This window comes from Rutidosis leptorrhynchoides, chromosome 1, assembly GCF_046630445.1.
Source record: "Rutidosis leptorrhynchoides isolate AG116_Rl617_1_P2 chromosome 1, CSIRO_AGI_Rlap_v1, whole genome shotgun sequence".
In the NCBI taxonomy this organism is placed as follows: Eukaryota; Viridiplantae; Streptophyta; class Magnoliopsida; order Asterales; family Asteraceae; genus Rutidosis; species Rutidosis leptorrhynchoides.
This window is the reverse complement of record NC_092333.1, coordinates 448482351-448506318: the sequence shown is the minus strand read 5'-3', so window position 1 is coordinate 448506318 and position 23968 is coordinate 448482351. Positions and strand designations below refer to the sequence as shown.

The following is a 23968-nucleotide window of genomic DNA, read 5'->3' as shown; positions in this document are numbered from 1 at the left end:
CAAAAATGTCAGATTCGGTATCTGGTTCGGTACTGTAGCAGATTCGGTATACATTATGTACCGTAGCAGATTCGGTAAACCAGATTCTGTATCAAAAACTGATCAGAAATACAAGTAGCACACCCAGATTCAGAATAGATTCGGTAACCACAAGATTTGTTGTCTGAGAACACTTAAAACCAATGAATTAAGTGATACCGAGATCCTGATTCGGTAGTCAAATTCTGTATGAATTTGAATTCAAACACAATCCAATTCCTTTGAATTAGATTCTGTAACCTTGCTGCACAAGGAAACAAGTTAGTATCACACAAAATATCAAAGATACCAAATGTATGGAATACCGAATGTCAACTGTAGCAGTTGACAATACCGAGTCTAAGTATGAAAACTTAGAAATTCTACAGAATCCTTTCTTAAACCACACCAATTTGCTGCGTATGATCAAACCGAATGTGATAAAATCACAAACACACCACAATCTGCAACACTGAATGAGAATTAACAGCTTTGAAGCAGATTCGGTATGACAGTTACGATACCGAATGTAGATCAAATCTTCAAAACTTGAAGAATTGATGAAATTAAACCGTCAGAAATGTGATTAAGCACCTCACGATCACAACTGAGACCTCAAACCTTTACTAAAATACAGAATCAAGCTAGAATTGATGAATACCGAGAGTTTTAGCCACGAACTCTAAAAATTAACTTGATTCTTCATAATTGATGTTAAAAAGCTGTAATGATGATCAATACTCTTTCTAATCAACCTAATACACCTTCGCTGAACTTATCACAAGAATCTGAACGTCAGATTATCAGATTCGATTATACCGAATCTGATTCAATATACCGCGAGTGGTCAGATTCTGTAATCTTCAATCTCTAGATCGATCTAGTGATGTAATATCACTCCCTGGAAGCTCTGATACTAAATGATAGGTCAGATCATGTTGAGATTAGAAGAAAAGACAAGTTAGAATGAGATTCGGTAAAGATGAAGGAGACTCGGTATGAGAGAGAATCAATAAGATTTACTATCCACAGCTTCTAGAACTCATTTACAATGCAATGGCTATCTAATTAGGACTACTTAGGTTCCTTATATAGCCCTCTTCTAAGGAACCATCATTTAAGCTTATTTCACATTAACACTATACAACTTTGGGGTCCTAACAGGGTTTTATGTGGACATTTAAGATTTGGATCCTCGAGGCATACCGTAGTACCATAAGAGTTTTGCAACCAAAACTGACAAGAATGAAGTACCGAGAGCTTTATTTTGGAAGCATTCATCAGCTGAAACTTTTATAGTGTCTGATTACCTAAAACTTTTACATGTTATGGTTAGTTACTATCAATTTTCTTTATTGTTATATAGTACCAAATATACAACAGTTTATGTTCTCAACAGATCAGGTTTTAGTATAACGCAAGAAGGATTTTGCGTCCTTGCGTCCTTGCGCCTGGCGCAAGGTAAACCTTGCCTCCTTGCGTGTGATGCAAGTTTGTCCTTGATTTCTTGCATTTGGACGCAAGGTTATTCTTGCGACCTTGCGTTTGGTCGCAAGGTTGTCCTTGCGACCTTGCTTTGGCGCAAGGTGTACTTTGCGTGCTTGCGTCTCTTTCAAATTTACTAATATTTATCTTCATTTCAGGATGATTGTCCCAGGAAAAAGAGAACTTTTCGTTCACTACAGCCATCTGAGATAGAGAGAGGTTGTCAGTGGTGGATCCAGAGTTCCTCTTACTTTCAAGGAGAGGTTGTTGAAGAGGAGGAAAATACACAAGATAATCAAGTTGATGAGCAGTTTGCTGGCACCCAGGAGGAGTCTGAGCAGACCTCAGACACTCATCCACAACCAACTGCCAATTTACAGGAATTATTACGTTTGGTAAATTTGTTGACTAAGCGGGTGGATGATCAAGAAATGGAGTTGACTGATTGTAAAAAGAAAATTGATGATCATGAAAAACGTTTAATGGAACAAGAAAAACATCAGGTATTAAATTCAATCTTTACCATAGTTTAAAACAAAATTTTACCACTTTTGAGTGGCGCAAGGTGGTTTTGCGACCTTGTGTCTGGGTTATATAATGGCGCAAGGTCGTCCTTGCGCCTGTCGCAAGACATTTTTTGCATTTTCGCGTTAGCATTACTCCGGCGCAATACAACTACGCAAGGACATTTTTGCGTCTTTATTATTTACTAATTTTTTGTGTGTGTTGTTAATTACAGCATGATAGGGAGGATGCATGTTTGGATCCTCGATCTTTTTCTGACAATGATACATCTTCGAGGGTTGTTAGACGTGGGAAAAGAGAAAGAAGGCCCACTCGTGTTTTAAACTCCCCTTTCACAACATCGGGCTATAGAAAACCAGTGGAGAAGGTACCTTCTGTCTATATCTATTAGGCGCAAGATTTTATTTGCGTCCTTGCGTCCGGTGTAACTTGCGTCTTGCGTCTTGTCATGACGCAAGCTATAATTTGCGTCCTTTGTAATACCGCTAACTTATGACCTTATACAGTTGTCAGAAGAAGTTGCCTCGAGAGTAAAAAGGCTGAAGGTTTCTCATCAAGAGACTAAACAAGATGAGAATGTGGTGCCATTGGAAACTGAAAATAAATTTGTTGATAAACAAGATGAGAATGTGGCTGTGGAGTCTGAGGATAAAGAGCAACCTTTTGATTTGCCATTGGTTAATGAAGTAGAAAAACAACTAGACTAGACTGAGGTTAGTAGTTATCATAATCTAAAATTGAAGTTGTTGTGGTGCAAGATTAGTTTTGCGACCTTGCGTCTGGTCACTGAAAGACGCGAGAGCTTTCTTGCGTATTTGCGTTTACATAACTGGAAGACGCAAGACCGTTCTTACGTGTTTGCGTCTGGATTACACAGGTGCACGTCTACACTTGCGTCTTTATTTTTTACTAATTTTTTTTACGTTTGTAGAAAAAGGAAAAGAAGAGAAAAAGGAAAGAAAAGGAAAAGGATTGGGTAAGTGAGGAGGAAATTTGGTCCATGGTTGATAAATTAGTTAACGATCGAGGAACTTTGCAACCACCACCACCTAATGCATGGAGAGATCAAAGAAAGCATGTGGGGTCAGCAAAAGATTTGAAATCATTGATTTTGAATAATCAAGATACGCGTTGCATGTTCATTTTCCAAACATAAACATTCCTCTACCTGGATGATGAGTTTTGAAAACGTTTATTGGGAAAGACATTTTCTGGTTATTTGAAAAATATAGTAAGTTTGTTAATGGGACCATTGTTAATTAAAAACTTATAATTGTGTTAATTAATTTTTTTATGCTTTTAACATCATGATCAACACTCTGATTATAGCATATTGATGGACGGGCTACCTTCCTTTTGAGATTTTGGCAGAGGTTTCTCCCCCAAGCTAGCCAGATGTCTTCGAGTCCCCAGTTTCCGATTGTAGGTTATACATGTAGTTCTCGATGGAAAATTATGCCATTGGGTTTCCTCAATCAACTTGAGAGGTTTAAGTCCTTTTATGATGATGACACTCAAAAGGAAGAGGAGAGGGAGGTTAAATCCAATCCTGGTTGTGAAGAGGGGATCATTAAATCTAATCCCCCAGATTATATGTATTTGATTGGTCTTAGGGATGGTAGTGATGACCTTTATCCATCCTGGGCTGAATGTGATAAGGTTAGTGTTTTGTTTTTACAGCAATGATTAGTTTTGAGTAAACTGATATAGGCGCAATACCAGTCTTGCGTCTTTGCGTTGGGCACAAGGGTCACCTTGCGTCCTTGCGTCCCACGCAAGATCGACCTTATGCCTAAACTAAAGACGCAAAGTGTTCCTTGCGTCCTTGCATCTAACACAAGGTAAACCTTGCGTCTTCACTAACGACGCAAGGTGTTCCTTGCGTCCTTGCGCCACTCGCAAGATCAACCTTGCGTAGTTATTTTTTTCTGCTAATTTTATGTTTCTTTTGTTGCAGATTTTGATCCCAGTACACTTTCTAGATCCTGAACATTTTATACTACTCTCTTTGAACTTAGATGAACATAAAGTATTGGTCTACGATAGTTTAAAGGGTTGTTTGGATAAAGGTCAACTCGATGCTGTCTTTAAAAACTTGTCAGACAACTTGCCGATCTATTTGAAGGCTATAGATTACTTTAACAAGAAGCAAGACTCTCAAATTGTTGAGTATTATGAGAACAAAGAATATGTAGAGTTGATGATTGAGGATGCACCGTATGTGCCAATGCAGAGTGGTGGCCATGGTGATTGTGGTGTTTGGGTCTGCATACATATGGAGAGGATAGTTTTTGGGTGGGATCAGATTGACAACATTGGAGACCCTAAAAAGGCTGCTATGGAGTATAGAATTCGAATGACAAGAACATTCTTCCGTGCACGCTTTGACACACAAGAACCACCATCACCACCACCAAAGGTTGTTAAGTAGTTTATTTGTGTTGTAAGATATAATTTTTAACTAGATTGTAGGTAGAACATGTAGATTTTTTAAATGTAAATACTCTGGGACAGGCGCAAGGCTGTTCTTGCGTTCTTGCGCGCCCACTTAAATGCAGGCGCGAGGTTTGATTTGCGTCTTGCATCTGTTTAAATTGTCAGACGCAAGGTCACTTTTGCGTCCATGCACACCCACTTACATGCGGGCACATGGTTTGTTTTATATCTTGCGTCTGTTTAAGTTGTCAGACGCAAGGTCACTTTTACGTCCTTGCGTGTCAGTTGTACAATATTAAAGACTACAAACAAAAACTAGAAGCAATTTTCACTAACCATAACCATAAACTAAACATTAATTACATTAATTAAACTAGAAAGCATTAATTCAGGCCTAAACATAAACTACAAAATGAGACTGATAAGCTCGGATAATTACTAAAACATTAACTAACTAATTCAGGCCTAAATCGTACGTTTGAGAAAATTGAGACTGATAAGCTTGATAAGGTTCGACTTTCTCTTTCGACTTTGACTTTGATTTTGAGGCTGTTTTTTTTTACCCTTTGACAAGTAGATTCACCGGTTCGGTCGTAAGAAGCGCTGCATGTTGTTCGGTTATGACCTGCTTGCTTGCAACGAGTACATGTTCTTACTTTCTTTTCAGTTTCTTCACCTTGAGATGGAATTCGATCGGTACCTTTTGGGCGTCCAGGTGCTCTTTTCTTTTGAATTGGGGGGTTTACGATTTTCAAGAACTTGGGCCCTGGATCCGACCATTCGGATTGATGGGGCAAAGGAAGGATGTGTTCGGAATACGTATTTATATAAGTTTGAGACATGAACCAATGTGATACATAACATGTAACATCTTCCACTCCGAAGAGTCGTGCTGCTGAAATTACATGTCCGCAAGGTATGCTCATAATTGCCATTGCCCACATGTACAAGTTCTATCTTCTAGATTAACGAGGCCATTTTTCCTTCCATCACACACCTCTATTAGATTGTTTTTCGATGGAAATGCTTGCCATCTTCTTGATTTGTTCATCCTCTTGGCTAATTTCCTTACAACATATGGAGTAACCGTTGAAGTAAGACTAACTGCTTTGTTGTGATGTTTGAAAAACCAATCCTGTATTGAAGCGCGAAAAAATTCCATTAACATGCAAACTGGTAGTTTGCGAGTATGTTTGGATAGATCGTTAATAGACTCTACACTGTTGCTAGTAAGGTATGCATACCTAACATGATCAGCTTGATTTCTTGACCATTTGTTGAAACCAACGTCATGTAGATACTTGTAAGACGCTTTCAATCTTCTTTGAAATACACTAACATGATCTTAAAAATATAACAAACGGTAAGCCTTAACCATTTTCCAATAGTGCCATTCAAAATATTTGAATTTGTTGGACATCGTTTTTATGTTCATGAATAGATGACGTGCGCAGAAAGTGTGAAAGGCTTCAGGAAACACATTTGAAATACCATGTGCCATTGAAGGAGCACGATCAGAAATAAAGGTAATCTCTGACATACGATTACTCATACCACAACTCTCTAAATGATTTCTTAGATTTCCAAAAAACCATGACCAAACCTCGTTTGTCTCGCCTTCACCAATTCCATAAGCCAATGGCAAATTCCGTTATTGGCATCCATTGCAACAGCAACTAAATTTGTACCCAAGTATCCAGCTTTCAGATATGCACCTTCAACGATGATAATTGGACGAACATTTTGGACAAATGATCGAATCTGCACGCATAAAAATCAAATGAGATTGCTATTATTTTAAGAAAAAACAATTTAGGATGAATGATACTTACAATTGCGCCAAAAGACATGTAACACATCACGAATCTATTTTCATTGTCAGTCACCACATTAATCATGCTTCTTGGGTTATGAATCTTAATGTTATGAAGATAAATGGGAAACAATTGGAACGAGTCATCCATACTGCCACGGAGCATCTCTACTGCATGACACTTGGCTCTCCATGCTTGATTGTAATGCTCACCCAAAAACGGTTGCCAACATCATCACGTATATCTTTTAGTTTATAGTCTCGATTTGCAGCTTTGAACAATTCTATAAGAATACTTCCTAACACCTTTTTGGTTGCATGTTTATTATTTCCCATAATTTAGGTACGTGAGCATGTGTGTACGTCATGCAATTTCTTTACGATGAAGTTGTCAGTGTGGCGTATTTTGTATGCACTACATTTCCACTCACAAATTGGCAACATGCATTTAGCGGTGAATCGATATTTGTCTGACTTTACAAGCTTAATTTGAAGGTTTTCTTCAAGGCATTTTGTGTATAGATGGTTTACAAAATCATCTTTGTTCAAAAAAGTTTGTCGAACTTTAATCAAATCGGATACCCTATAACTGGTTGGTATTTGGCCCGTAGATTTAGTCTCTTAGTCATGCTCACTCAATAAAAGTGGCATATTCCAGAATACATCTTTTTTTTCTTCATCTCCTTCATCTTCTTCATCTTGATCTTCTCTGTCATTTTCTTCCTCCGAATCACTAGACGCGACAACTGATTCAAAAGGGTAATCTGTTTTTTTAATTTTACATAGTTCTCAACTCCATAGTTGAACAAATCAAACTCTTCAGTGTTTGGAGGTGGTATTTCAGGTCGTGCTTCTTCCGAATTGTGTGTCTGGAGGTTTGTTTGGGACTCGTGTGTTGGTAGGATTTGTTGGACATCGTGTGTTGGTAGGTTTTGATGGACATCGTGTGTTGGTAGGTTTTGCAGTGACTGAAAGTTTTCTGGGAGTTGATACATTGTTACTTTGTCGACAATATAAATATCAATAGGGACATTTGAGATTGCATGTTGTAAAAAATCACGAAAGTCTTCATAATCATCAGTAATATCAAAAACATGATTATCGACAACATATTTCATTGAAACAGGTGCATTAGATGGCAAATTAATTTTTCCGAGAACATTTTTTAACAATATTCTTCGAGTAATTGGTTTTTGTGGAGCAACTGGGAGTTTTAATCGTGTTCTAAAACAATCTAGAGGAAAATACATAGGTAAGTTATTACTAAATTGAAAAGAACCACCACAACATATATGAATAACAAAGGTTTCATTATCACTACAACTCATTATTTAAAAAGCCAAGTGAAAAAATAGTTGAAAGTTACCTTAATGATGCTTGTAATGACATGATTTATGTGGAAATGAATTGAAATGAAACTGATAATCTAGAGTTCCAGGTAGTCTGATTATATAGAAATACAAGGTTATCCGTAAAAGTACAAAAATCTACCAAAATCTTATCCAAAAAAATCAAGAAAATCTTATCCGGATAAGACGCAAGACGCAAGGCTGTTTTTGCGCTTGGGCCTAAACACAAGGACGCAAGCACGCAAGGCCTCTTGCGCCTTGCTAGGGCAAATTGTCAAACCTTTTTTTTAAGGGGTGTCAGTCAACAAGTTTAAAAAAAATGAGCATTTTGGTGATATTCCCCATATATTAAAAAAATGAGCATTTTGGTAATATGATATTCCCCATATATTAAAAAAATGAGCATTTTGGTAATATTCCCCATATAAAACGATCACTCCCAATACCATTGTTAATGGACTAAGATGTACAAGTATTTAATTTTTTAATGATTCCATTCTATAAATATCTTTACACAAATTCATGATACATCGATGTGGGAGGATGAAAATAACACTTGTTAAAATATTTATATAATATAATCATCTTTTTGTTAAAGTATACTTATTAGATTTAATAGGTTGTCATGGAATTTAAATTTCATGTTAGCATAAATCAATTAAAAACGATGTAAAATGTAAAAACTGAAGCAATTAATCGTCGGAGTAAAGTACGATTTTTATTTTCATTATTTTCGAGTATTTAATTCATTTATTTGATAATTACTCCATTTATATGATATTGCTCGACGCTCGTAGTAAAAAAATGAAAATGCCATGATATAAACTCATGAATATGATATGATAGAAATTTTCTATTAGAAAACAGTGATCGTAAATTGATTCTAAATGAGAAAAAATAGTTGATGATTTGAAAATTAAAGAACATGAGACTCGTAAATGGTTTCCTATAAATTAGGATGAGGCAGTTATAATTTTCCATTAACCACTTTTCATCACCCTCATTTTATTAAGGAATGCTCCATTACCCTAAACTCTATGAGTCATTCCATTATTTATAACCAATCATCTCCAATCATTATCTTTCTTATTCCTTGACCCCTAATACCCAAAAAAATAAAAAAATAAAAAAATAAAAGGGAAAAAAGAAAATACCCCCAACCAAGCATCCCCTAACATTTACTTTTTCGTATTCTTACATCTAAATTATATTTATATGTACTTATTAATAGACATAAAACGTCTAGCTTCATTAGATATTCAAATCCATAAATAGTGTCGATTGGCTTCTTACAAAAATATTTAGGGCCTACTTTCTTATTTCGCTCGGGGCACCACTAACCTCAGGACCGGCCCTGACTATTAGTGGGTAAGGTGGTGATTTGTGGTGGTGGTAACATCGGTAGTGAGTTTTGTACAGAGAGTCAATTAATTAGGGTGTTTGCTTGGTTCTTGACATTGATTAAATTGTTCAATTGCTCAAAGAGGGCGGCTAGTCGTTGGTTGTTGATGGCGACTAGACGGTTTGTGGTGGCGAACAATTCCTCGATGGTGGGAATGACGTGGCAGGAAGGCATAGTGAGTTTGGACAATGAAAGCACCAAATTCTTCATGTGATCTCATCTAAATTACCAAGGTAGATACTCATATGATGTACTGTGGTTTCCATTTCTTTCGAGTGTGGGTCCACAACATATCAAATATTTAAGAATTAACATTATTAATTATTAACACATATACTAAAAATATAAACATTATGAAGAGTACCGCCGATGATGTAGTGGTGACGTCATACCACCATCCTAATTTTATTTTTTTAAAGAAAATTTTTTTACCCTCCACTGCAATGCACAAGCTTCCTTTACTTGTTTGCAACCAAAATGTGAACACAACCAACCATACCGATAGGAAGTGATGGCATGGAATCATATTACTCACATGTATTGTCCTATTTTCTTTGCTTTCTGTAGAAACTATATGCACGTATGTGTTGGAGATAAACAATTAATGGGTGTTTCAAGTAGGAAACTGGAAAAAAAAAAAAAACTAATGTATGCATATAAATTGGGAACCTTTCTTTATCATCAATTGATTTTAATGTAATAGGAAATTCAGAGATTATATGTTAGACATTTGTTGGGCTAAAAGCCGATTCTACAAGTGGTATCAATTGTGCATTTGTGCATATTCCAATTATATTATTTTATATTGTATATATATTCATTTACAAGAATGAAATTGACAAGGTTCATTGCTGTCCACCAATTTTGACTTTTCAAACATCAATTTTAGAGTAAATATATTGTAAAAGTTGTAGTACAAATCATAAAAGCAATGGTCGCCGAATGGTTTGGTTTGCGCCTATTTAGGTGGATGGTTGCGAGTTTGATCCATAGCAGTGTTTTTTTTTATTCTTTCTTCAACTTTTTTAAAAAAAAATAAGCCGCCGCAACGCGCGGCTCACCCATAATCTTGTGTAATTCATCCAGATTTCAAATAAGTATTTGTATTTTGTTGATATGTCATTTATTTATGGTACTGATGTTATGCGAGGTGTATACGAAATACTATATATTTTTAATACGAAATACGATACAAATTACACAAGTTTTAATTATTTATTTACAGATGAGATATACCTAAACCTTGCTACAACACTATAGGCAGTGTACCTAATCGTAGAGTAGTATAGTTTTTAGTAAGTCCGATTCGTTCCACAGGGAGACTGCTTATTTTACACTATATTTTTATATAACTATATTTGTACAAAATATATATATTACAATTATTATTATTATAAAAGGGGGTTTTACCGTTTAATGACTGGTTTGTCGATTTTATATTTTAAGCGAATCGTAAAGTAAATGACAATAATTAAAGTGCGTAAAATAAACAACAATAATTAAAATAACAAAAAAATAAAAGTACGAGGAAATATGAAATAAAATATATTATGCTTATTTAAACTTTCGTACTCATGATGTTTGACGTTTTGATTTTTATTTATTACCCTGGGTTAATTGCCCTTTGTCCTGGATTATTCGATAAGTCCATCTGGTTTTGTCCATAATAGTCCATCGGTCATAATTATAAAGTGCGAGGGTCTTCGCCAAATTAACCTTATACCCGAAGTCAAATATTCCAACCAATTGGGGATTTAAACCGTAATAAGGTCTTAATACTTTGTTTAATGATTACACCAGGTTATCCACTGCGTGTAATCCAAGGTTTTAATACTTTATTAACAATTACACCAATTACCCTTGTATGTAATCCACCCCTGTTTTAATGAGTCCATTGATTATTAATCCATTCCCCGTGTCCGGTCAAATGAACAATTATTAGTATTTATAAATATCCCGCTTACCGTATCCGATCAAGCGTATGTGGTTATATATAACTACGTCAAATTGTAAATCTCTATATTAATCAAATATAAAGTCCATTAATAACCCATAGTCTCATTTCCACAAGTGTCGTTCTTTTGTTCAAACCCCAATTATGGTCCAAAGCCCAATAACCCGTCTTAATATTTAGCCCAACATCATGATTACTTCGGCTCAAATAAGCATAATAATAACTTAAGTACGAGACATTAATTTAAAAAGGAGAACATAGCTTACATTGATTATTTATCGCGTAGTGTTACACGGACAGAACTTCGACTTCAAAACCCGTAAAATAACCGTTACAATACCCAAACTAATCTAATATAAAACTAAAATATATATTATATATATATTATATATATTAAACAAAGGGAGTATATATATTTTGGTGTAAAGAACTCGGCAGAAGCTCGTGCCTTTTATAGGCAAATTCTGATTTTGGCTGCTCCGCGAGTGCGGAGTTTTGTAGGCAATTTGCTCCGCAAGTGCGGAGTTCCCTGGGCCAGCTCACCAACTTTTGAATTTTTACTTGTCGACATATTATAAATATAAATATAATATATAAATAATTTATATAATTATTTAAATATTATATTATATTTATGTGCATAGTTGACTTGTAATTTTAGGTCCGTTGCGTCACGCATTTACGCCCGGTTTATGTCCCGGTTCCGGATTTTCGAACGTCCTTTCGTACGCGTAGATATCTTGTACTTTGCGTTTCGCAGCTTGTACTCTTGTAATTTTTAGAAGTTTCTCATCAATAATTTGAACCACTTGAATTGTATCTTGTACATTTGAGCTTTTTGGACGTTTGCGTCTTCAAATCGTAGTTTTCGCCTTTTGTCTTCGCACTTATTTATTTAAACGAATATTACATAAAATAGAACAATTGCAACTAAAAGCTTTACATATTGGAAGGATATTGCTACTAAATATATGTTCATTTGGAGCACTATCAAATATCGCCACACTTGAACGTTGCTTGTCCTCAAGCAATACAGAACTTGAAATTAAATCACACTTCACTCGAATCACTTTTTTATTCTTCACACTTTATATATTAGTGATTTTGATACGGCGGTATAAACAATGATAGTAACGATGTGGTTTACAATCCCACATGACTATGAAAATTTAGATCTTTTAAGGAAATTGGATCTTTATGAAAACATTTGATCTTTTGAAAATTCATTCTAGCTTTTACCCTAGATAAGTTTTCTGATTTGACCCACCATCGGTGTTGCAAAATATATTTGTGGATCAATATTTTAGCTAAAAACTTTTAGGTTCGCGTAATCCACTGCTATCCCTGTATTGGAAAGCACACATCCAGTTTACTTGTTCCGTATATTACCTTTCGACAAACTACCGTCCAGTTGTAAAGGAAAGCGATGAACAAGAAACTGTTAAGGCAATGTCTAATGACATGCATTTGTTCATGGTCTAAAACGTGTTGGATGCAGTTACTATCCTTTGTAGGAGCAATAGTAAAGATCACCCTATGATTTTTCGGTCTGGCACAAGGTCCTGTGTCCGACCATGCTATGCAACCACCGTTCTTACGGTTGACACCCGATTTGGTTCAGGTGACCTAATGAATTCCGGTGAATTCTTAGGATTTTACGTTCAATGGTAATGAACGCATTGAAAATAGGTTTTCAGAAAACAAATCGGTTTTAATTTGATCAAAATATTTTCTCGTTCAAGCTCGAGTTTAGATATCATCGAATTCCATGAGTTTGTAATTCTCAATCTTTAAGGTCAGTCTTAAGGATTGAGTAATATCAGGCTTAAAAGCTGATTTTTAATCTTTTAGGAGATTATCCTTTCTGGGAGTCTGATTCATTAGTCTTATCAAGCTAATTTGCACGGCGCCCTCCCCATTTTACGAGACAGATCCTATCATGGTTAGGATAAGTCTGACCACTTGGCGACCCTGTTTGATGCTGAGGTCCGTGGATTTCCTGCTGATTTTAGTGATGACTTTTCTAGATTTTTCGTCAACCTACAGCTGGTATGGACGACAACTTCTTGACCTAAATCAAGAAGCGCGTGTCTTTTTAGGAAGACTTTACTTCCTTTTAATGATGAAATTGATTCATCGTGTAGATTCATCTCTCTTTTAAATATATTACAGTAAACCGGGTAAAACAGTTAATTTAGTCCAAAACAAAAGCAACTGCAATAAACTTTACAGAAACATGTGATAGATAATTTTTAATTGAATAACTTGGTACATTCTCCCCACACTTGGCTTTTTCTTTGCCTTTTTATTCTCCTTTATTCCATTTTAAATGAATTCAAGCGTTTTAGGTTGTTTCTCAATTTATGTCCTTTCCGAGGTAATAATAATTTCGGTATTATCACCTAGTTTTATCGTTCATAAATATGTATAAACATGATTTTGAATTCATTTAGTTAAAAATTTTTAAAATTTTCACAATATTTAGAAAATAAGACAAGTATGAACCCGAGAGAATTTATAACCCTTCCCCACACTTGAGATCATGCAATGCCCTCATTTGCATGAAATCAGACTATATTTATAAATTCATGAGGGTGATTAGTGTAGAAAAGTGATTAAAAATACCCAGTTTGTAATTGCAAAGCTCGTCGAATGATAGATGGTACGCCTCATCGTTCATTCCTTCTTGTTTTATCACACATGTTTTTCTTTAAAAACGGCTACTTTTCTGAACTGTTTACTAATATTTGAAAATGCGTCTTTTACCCTAATCGTGCATTTTTATTAACGAGTTATGCATTAACTCGAACCCCTAATTTAACATTAAGTGGGGTTAGACTTCCCCATACTTAGCTGACGACATGTGAAGTCGGTAGAATAAGTTCCACGAATTAAAATAGTGAGCCAATTATTTACATCTCTGGTGGTGTATAATATATCAATGGGTTTAAAGTTTAGACCCACCCGATCGTCACTACTTAATTCTTTTCTAAGTGTAGCTTTTAGTAAATGGATATGTCTCTTTTCTGGTTCTTGGTCAAATGGATCGATATACACTGACATACATATTATAGGGTGGACAATTCCTAACATTTCATTTCGTTCATTCTCGCGATCAAAGGTTTCACCTCTGTTACCCAATTGGGTGAAATCCGAGGTGTCATTATCTATTACAGCTCGTAGTTCATCTTCGGTAGATGACTCGTCTATTGAGAATATTAGGTTGGAAGGTTGTGGAATGGTGAATTTCGGGATCGAAGTAGATTCTTCTTCATTAACGGTACTTATCGGTCCCACCATTTTGGACTCGGGGGTAAAATTTTCAACGTTATCGTTTTCCCAAGAGTACCAATTTGTCACCCTTACTTCTTCTTCATCCATTGATGGGTCGATGATTTCGTCGGTAGAGCTAATGTGTCGATATGTTGTGAAATTGGTAAAACTGAATAAAAAGTATCATCGGGATAATTGGTGATTTCGGAGCTCTCGAATTCAACAAAATTCGATGATATGAGATTTTCTTGCACAATACTCCTCAGACCAACAGGTGTGTAATCTGATAGAGTTTCAGCTTGCCTATTTACAAACTCTCTCATTTGTTCATTTTGAGCATCAAGTTCTTCGAGTTTGATTTTCATATAATCTAAAGAATTTTCAGACACATAATTTTTCTCGTCCTCTGGTTGTTGAGTTTGAATATATTCTTGGGAATAATCCCAATTTGAATTGTATTCTTCATAATCATTCCATTCAGGTTCCATGGGTGCGTAATTTTCCATAGGAACATAATAATAACATTCCCATGTTGAATGATAATCTCCACAGATTTCACAACCAGTTATTGTTTCGTCATTCGTGAGCCAAGATTGACCGAATGAATTTTCATCAACACCTGTTTGAGAGTATTGATTTCGTATGTCATAAAGAGTTTCCAAAATATTTTCGAGATTTTCCATACTACACTTATTACCAAATTTTAGCTACAATGTGGTGCATTTACTAATTATCCTATTAGTTATAAACTAAAAATTATATAAGTTATCAAATTAATAGACTTTTCTGCTTTTGCCCACGTTTTGAATAGCCAATAGATGCAGCAGGTAGCCAGGACCCTTTAAATAAAAAGCCCACAACTCACCACTAACAAATCCAACTATTACTACGAACCAGAAAATTTTGGATGTCTATCAATTTAACCACTTAAAATAATTTTTCGTTGAAATTTAAAGAAAATAAAGAAAATTCTAGGTCCTAAAAACTAGAGCGTCGAAATGAAAAAGAAAAAGCGCGTCGAAAAACAAGAAGTCGAAAAAAATAAGCGTCGAAAAATAAAAGTCGAAAAATAATAATAAAGTAGCGCGTCGAAACTTAAGAGGTACTAAAATTTATAAACAGCGTCGCAAAATTCTAAAGCACCTAAATCTTAATCTAAATAAAAAGTACTTAAGGGATTTTACGGCAAAGCCTAAAAATCTAGAAATATAAAATAACTACGGCAAAATAATAATCTTAAAACTAATTACGAACGATAAATATATAAATGACGAATTAACGATTAAAAAGATACGAAATATAGAAATAAAACTTAAAGTTATAAAAATACAAATTTTTTTAAAAAATATTATTTTTATATTATGATTCTATAAAAGTATTAATTTATATAATTAATAATAATGAAAACACTTAATATTACAAATAAAATTTAAACCAAACTAAATATATTAATTAACTAAAACCCTAATTAGGTTAAATATTAATAATAATAAAATTATTAACCCTAATCTGTAATTAATGCGTACTAGGTTTGCTGCCAGAGCAGGCTCCGCGAGTGCGGATGTCTGCTGCCCAAAAACTCCGCGAGTGCGGAGGATGCATATTCAAATTATGCAGGTTCAGTTTTTTTTTGTTTTTTTATTTTTATTTTTTTTTACTTTTTTACTTTTTTACTTTTACTTTTTATTTATTTTATATTGTTTTTCTAAAAATATATTTATACAAATATATATTAAAAATATAGCGTTTCGCCGAGTCCCCGGCAGCGGCGCCAAAAACTTGATGTTATGCGAGGTGTATACGAAATACTATATATTTTTAATACGAAATACGATACAAATTACACAAGTTTTAATTATTTATTTACAGATGGGATATACCTAAACCTTGCTACAACACTATAGGCAGTGTACCTAATCGTAGAGTAGTATAGTTTTTAGTAAGTCCGGTTCGTTCCACAGGGAGACGGCTTATTTTACACTATATTTTTATATAACTATATTTGTACAAAATATATATATTACAATTATTATTATTATAAAAGGGGGTTTTACCGTTTAATGACTGGTTTGTCGATTTTATATTTTAAGCGATTCGTAAAGTAAATGACAATAATTAAAGTGCGTAAAATAAATAACAATAATTAAAATAACAAAAAAATAAAAGTACGAGGAAATATGAAATAAAATATATTATGCTTATTTAAACTTCCGTACTCATGATGTTTGGCGTTTTGATTTTTATTTATTACCCTGGGTTAATTGTCCTTTGTCCTGGATTATTCGATAAGTCCATCTGGTTTTGTCCATAATAGTCCATCGGTCATAATTATAAAGTGCGAGGGTCTTCGCCAAATTAACCTTATACCCGAAGTCAAATATTCCAACCAATTGGGGATTTAAACCGTAATAAGGTCTTAATACTTTGTTTAATGATTACACCAGGTTATCGACGGCGTGTAATCCAAGGTTTTAATACTTTATTAACCATTACACCAATTACCCTTGTATGTAATCCACCCCTGTTTTAATGAGTCCATTGATTATTAATCCATTCCCCGTGTCCGGTCAAATGAACAATTATTAGTATTTATAAATATCCCGCCTACCGTATCCGATCAAGCGTATGTGGTTATATATAACTACGTCAAATTGTAAATCTCTATATTAATTAAATATAAAGTCCATTAATAACCCATAGTCTCATTTCCACAAGTGTCGTTCTTTTGTCCAAACACCAATTATGGTCCAAAGCCCAATAACCCGTCTTAATATTTAGCCCAACATCTTGATTACTTCGGCTCAAATAAGCATAATAATAACTTAAGTACGAGACATTAATTTAAAAAGGAGAACGTAGCTTACATTGATTATTTATCGCGTAGTGTTACACGGACAGAACTTCGACTTCAAAACCCGTAAAATAACCGTTACAATACCCAAATTAATCTAATATAAAACTAAAATATATTATATATATATATATATATATATATATATATATATATATATATATATATATATATATATATATATATATATATATATATATATATATATATATATATATATATATATATTAAACAGAGGGAGTATATATATTTTGGTGTAAAGAACTCGGCAGAAGCTCGTGCCTTTTATAGGCAAATTCTGATTTTGGCTGCTCCACGAGTGCGGAGTTTTGTAGGCAATTTGCTCCGCGAGTGCGGAGTTCCCTGGGCCAGCTCACCAACTTTTGGATTTTTACTTGTCGACATATTATAAATATAAATATAATATATAAATAATTTATATAATTATTTAAATATTATATTATATTTATGTGCATAGTTGACTTGTAATTTTAGGTCCGTTGCGTCGCGCATTTACGCCCGGTTTATGTCCCGGTTCCGGATTTTTGAACGTCCTTTCGTACGTGTAGATATCTTGTACTTTGCGTTTCGTTGCTTGTATTCTTGTAATGTTTAGAAGTTTCTCATCAATAATTTGAACCACTTGAATTGTATCTTGTACATTTGAGCTTTTTGGACGTTTGCATCTTCAAATCGTCGTTTTCGCCTTTTGTCTTCGCACTTATTTATTTAAATGAATATTACATAAAAATAGAACAATTGCAACTAAAAGCTTTACATATTGGAAGGATATTGCTACTAAATATATGTTCATTTGGAGCACTATCAGGTATAATGTGGCATCTGTATAGGGTTTTTTAATAGGGCTGTAAATGAGCAGTGTTACTCGCTAGTTAATCGTTTCGACTCGTTAAAAACTTGAATCGAGTCGAGCCAATCCTAAATGAGCTCAAGCCGAGCTTGAACTTTGATGCTTGATTATGACTTTAAAAACGCAATTTAGAACAAGCTTTCTTCACCCAATAGATCTGAACACAAAGACCCAATTTGTAACAGTAACAGCCCAAAACAGAGTATAAAACTCTGAAATAAGAACACAAAGGATAGAGAATCTAAACCCTTAATTGTTAAAGATACCACCACAATTAGAGATCTAGAAACACTCCAAGCCTTCAATTACAGCTGATAAAAATTCTACCACAACTATAATATCAGATATGAAGATTTGGATTTCACCACAATGTTTGATAAAGTAACACCACAAATACTGATAAAGAAATCACTCTTAGCCACCGGAATCAAAGATTCGCAAAGACAAAGAGACTTTGTAAATAGATAAGCTCTATCAAACTTTTCATTCAATCATCAACCAAGTTTTACAATTACAAGAGCTCTCTATTTATAGGAGAAGCTTAACAGCTACTTTCTAGAAAAGATAAAAACATAAAAAGGAAATGGAGACAAAAAGGACAAATAATTACAAATTAGCCAATAAGAATAAAGGACACAATCTGAAAAAGCCTGCCATTTGAGTAGTGCTCCTCCCATGATAAAAGCATCCAATGATAGATGGGAATCTTCCTTGGACAGCTAATATTCTTCTAGAACAGCCACGCACGTGTTAAGCACATGACCTGACCGATTTATTGAAAAGCATAAGTAAACTTTGAATCGTATCAGCAAGTTGGCCCCTCAAAAGAAAACAACGTCGCCTGCTGGTTGAACTAAGTTTCGTGTGCTGGTTGAGCTTAAAATTCTTCAGCTGGTTGACCTGGCTGGTTTGTCTAAGTATAACTTTGTTGGCTCGATTTGCTGGTTACCCGGTTGAGTGAATTAAAGCTTTACTGACTAAACTAAAGCTCATTTGCTGGTCCGGCTAGCTGATTCTTCTTAATTGCTGGCTTGCCTTCAACTATCAAAACTTTATTCTTGAAAACATAACTACTTCAGTTTAAGGACTGAAGTAGGGTAACCCCTGAGCTTGTTGAATCAGCTCCCAAAACACTTAGATGATACGAAAGAGATGGCAACACGACCATTGCTTGACCAGATTTGAGTGTAACATCATTTGAGCTTGTGCTGATTGTGTTGCTGGTTTCATTGCCCAGCTCACCCGCATCATCCTCCCCATCTAAAAAGGAACTTGACCTCAAGTTCTCGAGGTTGTCATCTTCCAAGTAAGGCATCAGATCACCAACATTAAAAGTGCTAGACACAGCAGTATCACCAGGCAGCTCGACCTTGTAAGCATTATCGCCAACTTTTTCCAACACTTTAAATGGACCCTCAGCTCTTGGCATCAACTTGTTCTTCCTTTTTGCTGGGAACCTTTCCTTCCTTAGATGAATCCAAACAAGATCACCAGGAATAAAAGTGGGATGCTTTCTATGTTGGTTAGCTTTAGCCTTGTATTGCTGGTTGATCTTCTCAATTTTGGCTCTCACTTGCTCATACAGCTTCTTCATTTCTTTGGCCTTTGCTACTGCATCAACACTTGCCTTAGGCTCAATTGCAAAAGGAATCAGATCAATGGGTGTGAGTGGATTTGCACCATAGCAGATTTCAAATGGTGATTTTCCTGTGGAGTAATTAGGTGCTCTGTTAAAAGCAAATTCAGCTTGAGCAAGCTTCAAATCCCACTCCTTCAAAATTTTCTTCACAAGTGCTCTCAGCAGCATTCCCACAGTTCTATTGGTAACTTCAGTTTGACCATCAGTTTGGGGATGGTGAGAAGTGCTGAATAAAAGCTTTGTTCCAAGCAGCTTCCATAATGTCTTCCAAAAATAGCTTAAGAACTTTGTATCTCGATCAAACACAATGGTTTTGGGAACTCCATGAAGACGAACAATTTCTTTGAAGAATAAGGTAGCAACAATAGTAGCATCATTGGTTTTGTTGCAGGCTATGAAATGAGCCATCTTTGAAAACCTATCAACAAAAACCATAATAGAATCTTTGCCTCGCTGAGTCCTTGGCAATGCAACAATGAAATCCATGCTCAAATCTTCCCATGGCTGGTTGGGGACAGGAAGAGGAGTATACAAACCCTTGTGAAATGTTGACTTAGCTTGAAAGCATGTAGCACAGCGATTAATCACAGCTTTGACATCTTTATTCATACAAGGCCAGTAAAAGTGTTCACTTATGATATCTAATGTCTTGCTAATCCCAAAATGACCAGCTAAACCACCTCCATGTGCTTCTCTAATCAGCAACTCCCTGATTGAATCTTTTGGGATGCACAATCTGCTGCCCTTGAATAGAAAACCATCTTGCTCAACATAATCTCTTTTGGACTCAGTAGGAGAACAGTTCAAAATAGGAGCAAAGTCTGGATCAGCTTCATATAAATCCTTAACAAATGAAAATCCAAGAACTCTAGCTTCCAGAATTGACAACAAAGAATATCTTCTTGAAAGAGCATCAGCAACAACATTAGAAGTACCAGCCTTGTGTTTAGACACAAAGGAGTACATCTTCAAGAATTCAACCCATTTTGCATGCCTTGGATTTAATTTGTGCTGACCATTAATGTATTTCAATGCTTCATGATCAGAAAAGAGAACAAACTGCATTGGTTTCAAATAATGTGACCAATGATCAACAGCTCGAATGATGGCATAAAATTCTTTATCATAAGTGCTATAATTCAGCTTTGACCCATTTAGCTTTTCACTAAAATAAGCTACTGGTCTTTTTTCTTGCACTAGCACAGCTCCAATGCCAACACCACTTGCATCACATTCAAGTTCAAACAGCATATCAAAATTAGGCAAAGAAAGTATATGTGCTGAACTTAGCTTCTCTTTCAATGATTCAAATGTTGATTGGGCAGAACTAGACCATTCAAATACCCCTTTCTTCATACAATTAGTAATTGGAGCAACAATTGTGGAGAAGTCTTTGATAAATCTTCTATAAAATGAAGCTAAGCCATGAAAACTTCTGACTTCAGTGATGGAAGAAGGACTAGGCCATGATCGGATTGCTTCCACCTTAGATGGATCCACTGAAATGCCTTCTTTAGAAACCACATATCCAAGAAACACTACTTTGCTGACAAAGAAATCACACTTCTCCAGCTTTGCATATAATTGATACTGCCTTAACAGATCAAATACTTTCCTCAAATGATCCAAGTGTTCTTCTATAGTTTTTGAGTACACTAGAATGTCATCAAAGTAAACAACCACAAACTTACCAATAAGTGGCCTGAGCACTTCATTCATAAGTCTCATGAAGATAAGTGGCCTGAGCACTTCATTCATAAGTCTCATGAAGGTGCTAGGTGCATTAGATAATCCAAAAGGCATAACCAGCCACTCGAATAATCCACCCTTAATCTTGAAAGCTGTCTTCCATTCATCTCCTTCTTTCATTCGAATCTGATGATACCCACTTCTAAGATCAACTTTGGAGAATACACAAGACCCATGCAGCTCATCTAGCATATCATCTAATCTAGGTATGGGATACCTATACTTGATGGTGATGTTGTTAATAGCCCTGCTGTTGACACACATTCTCATAGAACCATCTTTCTTTGGAACCAGCAAAGCTGGTACTGAACAAGGACTCATGCTGGTTCTAACATAACCCTTTGCAACCAGCTCATTAACTTGCTTCTCTAATTCTTTTGCTTCATGAGGAGAACATCGATAAGCTGCTTTGTTAGGAAGAACAGATCTAGGTACAAGATTAATTTGATGTTCAATACCCCTGATTGGTGGTAAACCAGTAGGTAACTCAGTAGAAAACACATCAGCAAATTCGGATAACAATGGCTTTACCCTAGCTGGTATTTCATCATGCTGGTTCAACTCATCACTTTCAACCATCAGTAATAAATAAGCACCAGTACCACCCTTTAGCTCAGTATCAACTTCAGCTTGAGTCATAAATAAAGTTTTATCATTCTTAACAGTAGGGTCAGCTCTAGGTATTTCTCTAGGCTTTAAAGAAGTGAGGGTGACCTTCTTTCCATTCACATGCAGCGAGTAAGTATTTTGATGTCCATTATGATAGACATACTTATCAAATAACCAAGGTCTACCAAGCAGCAAATGACAAGTATCCATAGGAATAACATCACAAGTGATCTTATCTTGATAAACAGTACCAATAGAAAATGGAACAGTAACTTGGCGAGTAACCTTTACCTCACTGCCTTGGTTAAGCCATTGAAGTTTGTATGGATGAGGATGCTTCTTTGTAACCAGCTCAAGTTTTTCCACCATGCAAGCAGATGCTGCGTTTGCACAGCTGCCTCCATCAATAATCAAGCTGCATACTTTGCCTTTGACTGTGCATCTTGAATGAAAGATGTTTTCACGCTGGCTCTTGTCTTCAATAATTTCAGCTGAGTGCATTACTCTTCGAACCACTAAAAACTCTCCGATATCAGCAGCAACAAACTCTTCACTATCAGACTCATCATATGCTGGTTCAATTTCAAAACCCCCTTCCAAATCTTCAATCTCCTTTAGTGTAAGAGCACGCTGGTTAGGACATTGAGCTTGAAAATGCCCAAATCCATAGCACTTGAAGCATTTCCTTCTTTCATCTTTAGGACCAGCTACAACCTGCTCTTTGCCTTTAGATACTTTGGATGCTGCCTCATTATACCTAGGCAGCATAGATGATTGACCCTTCATAGGCAGCACAGCTGGCTTGGAATAAGACTTAAAATTAATTTTCTTCTTTGCTTGTTTCTCTACTTGAATAGCCAGCTTGCAAGCACTCTCAAAAGTCCATAGAGGCTGCATTTCAACTTGATCAGTAATAGAAGCATTTAAGCCTCCAATGAATCTTGCTATAGTGTGTTCTTCAGCTTCTTTAACATTTGTACGAATCTTGAGCTGCTCAAACTCTCTGATGTAATCAACAACATTCATGCTGCCTTGCTTGAGTGTATTCATCTGGATATACAGCTCTTGCTTGTAAGCTTGAGGAACAAACCTCTTTTGCATACACACTTTTAACTTGGACCAGATTTTGATTGTTTTCTTCCCTTCATATTGCCTTTCTTTTTTTTAGATTATCATACCACATTGAAGCATACTTCTTTAATCTGATTACAGCAACTTTAAAGGTCTTTTTATCATCGTAGCCTTTAACCTCCATAATTCTATCCATGGCCTGAACCCATTCAAAGTAATCTTCAGGATTAGAGGACCCTTCAAAATCAGGTGGATCTATCTTGATATCTTTCAAATCATCAGCTTTTTTCCCATGCCTTCTTCTTCTTTGTGAAGAAGCATGAGATCCATCAGTAGACCCATGGCTACCATCCTCAGATTCAGTACTAGAAGACATAATAGTTGTATATCCATTTTCAGATCTGGGTCTCCCATTTTCCAACAAATTAACCATTCTTTCCATCTGATGTTGTAGAGCTTCAATAGCTCTATCTCTTCTAAGATTATGAGCTTCTTCAAGAGTCATGTTTCTAGAAATCTCAGCCATTTCAAATCAGATCTGAAAATAAGCTTTTCAGCTTCAAAACAGAGTATGAACTGAAACAACAATAAAATTGATAAGAAAGCTTCGATTTGAACAACCTAAGCTCTGATACCACTTTGATGCGTGCTTATGACTTTAAAAACGCAATTTAAAACAAGCTTTCTTCACCCAACAGATCTGAACACAAAGACCCAATTTGTAACAGTAACAGCCCAAAACAGAGTATAAAACTCTGAAATAAGAACACAAAGGATAGAGAATCTAAACCCTTAATTGATAAAGATACCACCACAATTAGAGATCTAGAAACACTCCAAGTCTTCAATTACAGCTGATAAAGATTTCACCACAACTATAATATCAGATATGAAGATTTAGATTTCACCACAATGTTTGATAA

General features: G+C 35.3%; 1 protein-coding gene across 1 annotated transcript; it reads right to left on the bottom strand.

Moving 5' to 3' along the window:
- Positions 1-5386: 5386 nt before the first annotated feature.
- Positions 5387-22760, bottom strand: LOC139903215 (uncharacterized). The gene is made up of 6 exons (XM_071885803.1): positions 22312-22760; positions 21677-21825; positions 20840-21271; positions 20066-20437; positions 6088-6179; positions 5387-5599 (listed from the first exon to the last, which is right to left on the bottom strand). The coding sequence occupies exons 1-6, from the start codon at positions 22758-22760 to the stop codon at positions 5387-5389; spliced, it is 1707 nt and encodes a 568-aa protein (XP_071741904.1).
- Between the last annotated feature and the right edge of the window lie 1208 nt (positions 22761-23968).